General features: G+C 45.2%; 1 protein-coding gene across 1 annotated transcript in view; it reads right to left on the bottom strand.

Annotated features, from left to right (window-relative positions):
* The window catches only part of LOC127010399 (zinc finger protein 236-like), a 27,511-nt gene that overhangs the window by 1,844 nt on the left and 19,667 nt on the right, over positions 1 to 6,000 (bottom strand). Inside the window, exons 29-30 of the mRNA XM_050884429.1 lie at positions 5,414 to 5,629; positions 1 to 5,235 (exon numbers count right to left, since the gene is read on the bottom strand). The exon at positions 1 to 5,235 is cut by the window's left edge and continues 1,844 nt beyond it. Of these exons, the coding sequence (XP_050740386.1) occupies positions 3,667 to 5,235; positions 5,414 to 5,629 (1,785 nt within the window). The 3' untranslated portion in view covers positions 1 to 3,666. The remainder of the gene's footprint in view (positions 5,236 to 5,413; positions 5,630 to 6,000) is intronic.

Here is a 6,000-nt window from a genome sequence, read left to right as displayed (position 1 = left end):
ACAGTTCTGGAGAATACCCCAACAAGTACTTATGAGGATATGGTTAATCTCCTTAGCTACACTTTCGGCATTACTATGCCAAGTCCAGCAGTTAGCTCTGGTTTCTGATACCAAGAACCTCCAATTCTCAACCTCCTGGATCTTGCATAATTCAGGAGGAGAGAGCTGTTGGTGTTTCTGGTACCAGAACCATGGGGACCACCAACACATAACTCATAGCCAAGTCGACCTGTCAATGCCAGTAATAGCATTAACCTGTACAGCCCCACTGCTGTCTATAGCCGTCACCGCATTTGTACACTGAGGACCCGCTGCCGTCTATAGCCGACACCAAGTTCCTTACTTCTTCACTGCCAAACCATTCACTCTATGAACTTCGGGTCTTTTGCATATTCAAAAGGAGGGATTGGTGAGTCTTTTGCTGTAACGTTCTACCCGATGGGTGCAGGTATAGCTGCACAATTAGAAAGTAAATATGAACAATTTTGGGCAAAATTGAGAATTAGCAACTCTCCCTCCACTCTTCCCACTTGCCGCGGTGACAGAACCTTGTAAGTAGCCAGGAATGTTTGTCATGTCTGACTGCCACCGCTCCACTTTCTGCCCAAGAGGCTCTGAATATGCTTCTGGACTGATTGTGAATTCATTGAGTCTGAGTCATCTGGGGATGAGTATGAGCCAACTCAGGATGAACTTGCTGAGGCTGAAACCTCCATCATACCCATAGCGGCGAGGGCAGCCACACATGGTGATACCAGTTGCTTTGTGGAATTACCGTTGTCACTCCACGCTACGGAAGAGGGTATGGTGTCCACTGCCGATGAGTCAATGGAGGAGGAGACAGCCGAGGCCCTTGGGTTTGCGCAGGGAGACAGGCAGAGGAGAGGGAAGAAGCGGCGAGGTCCTGCAGGCAGTGGGTCGGCCGACCCCACCGCTGACCCTGCTGGCCCATCTCTGTCATGCTTGCCCTCCCCTGCACCATATATCACCTCGCCGCTCAAAACTGAGAAGTCTTATAAGCTGATATGAGCATTACTATACCTTTTCCCCTTGATTTTAGATCATTTCCAACCGATTTGTGCAATAAAAAAAATCAATAGTGGTTCGGGATCGAGGTGAAAAAAAGCTCAAAATAGCGCGGGGCTGTACAGGTTAAAGTCACCCAAAACACTGAGTGTGTCCCGGGGGGGTCACTGGTCTAGTATGGAGTTGAGTTTTGTGTAGAACATCTCCACCTCCAGTTTCACATATCTTGGGGGAGTCATACACTGCAACTAGAAACATGAAGCCCAAGGTGTGCTTCAGTCTTCGTCGCATTATACACTCATGAACTGGAGTAACCTCAACCACAAATGGCTGGAGATGCCTATAATTACCCCATAAGGTGGGTACCATTGCTCATGCTCATTGCACCCGCAATTACTGATCTTGCCACTGCCATACCACTTTATCTCAGTCTCACTATACCCCCCCTCAGTCTTCAGGGCTCATTCACTAGGTAAGGCAATCAGTGATTCTCCAAGAGGCTCAGGATGTTCCAGGAGCCTCCACACAGAACCCCCCAAAGAATAATCCTGGGCCTTGTTCTGCCACCCCCAAAACAAAAAGAAAGGCTAAGGGACCCTCTTCCCTTCAAGATGCAAGGGTACCATAGGCTTTGCCTTGCCCCCTTCATGGGTGACAGGCTCATATGATGCTGCTGCATCGAGGTAGCCCACCACACGGTCGGGCCTCCCTCAGCAAAACGCAGATTGGGGTTGCAGCATGAGCAGCAACCTCAAAATCTTACTTTGAATGGGGCAGAGACTTGGGATTTATAGGGAGAGGTTGTAGGTCCCTCCCAACCAATCCAGGTCAGGGGTTGGTCCCGTACAGGTACTGACAATACCACATACTTGTGTCAGGTCCTTAACCCGAGAACGTCGGCAGACCTTTTTCAGGGCTTTCACGAGTCGTGGCTGTGGTACGGTGGACCCTAAAAAGGGCTTGCCAAAAAACACCTAATTCGAGCTAATTGCAGGCAGTGGTGGCATAGCGCAACCCACCATGAATGCCCAGGTCATTGTGGTGGATGAGTGATCTTGAGGTGGGCTTTTTTGTCATAGGTGGTACTGTAAGGTCATGGCATACTGTAATCATTTGTCAAATTATCTATAGTAGACAACAAGCGACTCGGCTAGATGCCATGCGTCACGACTGTTTATTTTGTAACAAACACCACCCAAAAAGAATGGAGTTTGAGTAAAAGTAAATGTTTTTAATGGGTTTATGGTTATGAGAGGAGTACTCTGATGTACGTTCCATGCTCTTTTCTTAGTGTCAAAATGCAGTGTAATTTTGTCGTTTCTCGGCCACTTCTCGGCTTTCCCATAGCTGAAGCCCACGGGTTAACAAACCGATCTGCTGTGAAATTTAACATGACCTGCAATTGTTTTGCATCACTGCTACCAGTGTATGAGAAATTTTCCACTAGCTTTGTGTTCTTAGTACACATGAAGACTGTACAGTTGCATTAAAAAAAGATCAACTCCTCTTTACCCTTCAGGAAAATTTAAGTTCCAGTACTCAAATAATATCATTAACACTACCAGCCCATCTATAGTTACTGTATGGGTAGGGGCAGGTGGGCATCCCTTCCAATTTAGTTCACCCATTTGCTACGAGGGTGAGAAAGAGGGACTGGGCAGCACTTGATTATCACTGGCTACGCCCATGAAAATAAATTACTGGGTTTGCTGGAGTATCAGTAATGGGATCAAAGGACTTGTACTGTAGTATGTTATAGCTTAGTGGCATCAATACTTTTAATTAAAGACTAATGCCAAGCTTGTTGGTGAAGATGGTGGAACATAGCCGAATTAATCAGTTTCCTTGGGCTCTTGAAGCCTGAAAGACCATTCACCCCACAACATTGTTACCAGAGTTTGTTTTTCCCTATAGACCTTTTTTGTCAAGAAACTTATGAGGAAAGTCTAGCTTTGCATCATTTGGGGACCCAAATGGCTAGTCAAGTCTGTGAATTGACAGGTAGGCACTGTGCTGCAAAGGTTATATAACATTTGTTCTCATACAATAAAAAATTTAAACTGCTAAAATGCTATAATCTAAGCATGAAAAGTAAAAGGATAGTCTTGCATATCAGCATTTAAATATTTTGCCAAAATTACTTAAAAGTCACTGGTTTGTGCTTGTCATGCATGAGCATGGCATTCATAAAAGGGACCATAACTTGCTATCATTCAGTTGAAATAAGTCGGCATATCACAGATATCTGCCTATTCTGCTGGCAGGAGTTGCCTTCGTATTCATGATAATCAAGAAACCACATGTTATGGCTTGTAGATGCAGGGAAAGTCTAATCTAATGCATTCATTTTCCATTTGTTTTAAGTATAAAAGGTAATATTTACCATCTTTGGCATATGTGATAAAAACTTATCACAGAGCTGTCAGTGTGCCAAGCTAACTTGTTCTCAAGAACTATTTTCTATTAGATAGATGCAGAAAAATATGACTTAGAATAATATTTAAGTTAACAATTTGAGATCAAATTTAGCTTGAGTAGTTGTGATGCTTTTAAATAAGCATCAGGGAATGTTTAAAAATGTGCTGATGAGATAATGGAAAGGAATCCTGAAGAACACAATCTAACATTCCCTCGAGTCCTTCACTCCAGATGTGATGAATTGTTAACGGTTGGGAAAAGTTCAGAGGGGTCAAGCTCCTCTCCGGCACCCTGGCTGCCTCCTATGGACCCGTCCCGTGGAGCTTCTGAGGTCAGATTAATTTTTAGCCCCACCTTCTCAATGGCGAGGGGATTATCAAGAGCCAGCTGTCGGTGCTCTTCGATAATGTGTGAGTATAGAGCAGTCCTTGGAGAGAACTGCTCCGGGCAAAACACACAACGAAGTCCCTTCACTTCATTTTGATGCAGCTTCATGTGTTTTTGAAGACTACCTGCTGAGCCTAACACCACACCACACCTCCAACACTCAAACTGCTTCAAGTGTGCTGAGATCATGTGTTGACTAAGACCTGCTTCATATTTAAAATATTTTCCACAATTTAGCACAGTACACCTATAGTTGGTGCTAGAATCGAGTTTGGGACCAATGATTTCCTCCAGCTCCAGACTTGGGGTATTTTTCTCAGACTGTATTGACTGGAGTGTGGTGGTGTTGACCTGAGTCTCACCCAATACAGCTTCTGGGACAACAATGGACTCTTGTATATCATTCTCTAAGTTGTCACCATCCTGTCCCACCTTAATGAAAATATTGTGTGACATTAGGTGTTCCTGCCACTCAACTACCTTTGAAAAGTGTTTTGAGCACAAGGTACACTGGATGGTATTGTTCTGCCCAGGCACAGCAATGTCAGAGAGGGTGAGTTCCTGGGATATGAATGCACTACTTTCTGAGGTTGTTGTAGCATCCTGCTCCAATATGCTGATTGAAGGCTCTGTGACTAACCTCCCATTGTCAACCATGCAGATCTCAAAGTCATTATCATCAAAGTTTTCGCTGTTAGAGGTGCGAACATTCTGAGGCTGAGTCATGACCACATTAGGATTAACGGAAATAGAGTCCTCGGCATCCTCATCCCCTGGTCCTTCCCCAGTCCCCAACATGGCTACTCCAGAGGCTTGTAGCTGACTCAGCAGACTTTCATCCAGAGTCATTGGCTGGATGTTCAATAGAGATGAAGGATCTATACTTCCTAGATTGAGGCCATGTATCTGTAGCGAGACAGTGCCATCTGACATCATTATGACAGGATTAAGGTTTTCTTCATTTGGAATTTCCATGACAGTCTGTTCAGTTGTCAAGGGGTCTTCTTCCACTGCTGAGAGCTTGGTTGACACCTTTGTGGTCACAGAGGGGGTGGTTTTGAAGTGTTTGATGATGTGAGCCTTGCGATGGCCGGACGTCCTGAACTTCATCCCACAATGGTTGCACTTGAACGGCTTGTCCCCGGTGTGCAGTCTCATGTGTATGCTCAAGCTCCCTTTAGTTGCAAACATAGTGTTGCAAATGTGGCACATGAAATCCTTCTTCTTGGAATGTGTCTTCATATGCACATCCAAAGTAGATTTAACAGCAAAAGCCTTACCACATTGAGAACAAGAAAATGGTCTCTCTCCAGTGTGGATTCTGATGTGCCGCACCAAGTCTGAGGGTTTCTTGAAGCTTTTACTGCACATCTTGCAGGAATGTGCATGTTTCTGTGTGTCAGCCTGAAAAGAGAAACTTGGGTAAAGCATCAAGAGATGGTGGGTGGCAGATCTACCATTATTATATTACATGGAGAGATATTGGGCAAGAATTTAATGGTAGAGCATTTTTATAAAGATAGCAGACTTTGGATGTTATGCATAGGAAGCCTAAACTGTGGCACCACATGAAAAAACTAACCTCTTCTGACTGATTCTCTTTGATGTACACCACATGAAGGTTCTCTTCCTCCTGGGCTGAATGCTTCTGTTTGCTGTCACCACCCTTCCCTTCCTGCTTGACCTGTCCCTCCTCCACACTAGCATTGGTCTCAGTGGTCTGCTGAAGGATGGTGTCCATCTCCTCAGGCGTGAGGATAACAGTTTTGTCCTTAGGCTCAGTGGTCACATCACTCGGCTGGAAGGAAAATTCAATCAGTTAATGAATGGGGGCATACACTGGGGGGCACGTTGCCTTGCCCACCCTACAATGCCAAACCCAAGGGTTCCTCCAGGCAGGTGTCCAGGCAGGCCCCTTTCCCATTCCAAGTCCCTCAGATTTGTTAACTTGCTGAAGCTACAAACTCTGTGGGTGTCCCCTTGGCCTGCTCCACTCAGAGTTGTCTCTTACAGAAATAACCCAGTGAGCAGGGTCGTCTTCTGGGTAGTGTGCCACATGCTTGTATAGCTGGAGTTGCTGTTGATGGACTATGTAGGTAATAGGTCTTGAATCAGTCTCACTGAGTAAGCGCTGGTTCGACACAAAGTTATTCCACCAATATCCCATAA

Source organism: Eriocheir sinensis, chromosome 43, assembly GCF_024679095.1.
Source record: "Eriocheir sinensis breed Jianghai 21 chromosome 43, ASM2467909v1, whole genome shotgun sequence".
Taxonomy (NCBI): Eukaryota; Metazoa; Arthropoda; class Malacostraca; order Decapoda; family Varunidae; genus Eriocheir; species Eriocheir sinensis.
Note: the sequence above shows the minus strand (reverse complement) of the source record. Positions and strands in the feature narration are given on the sequence as shown.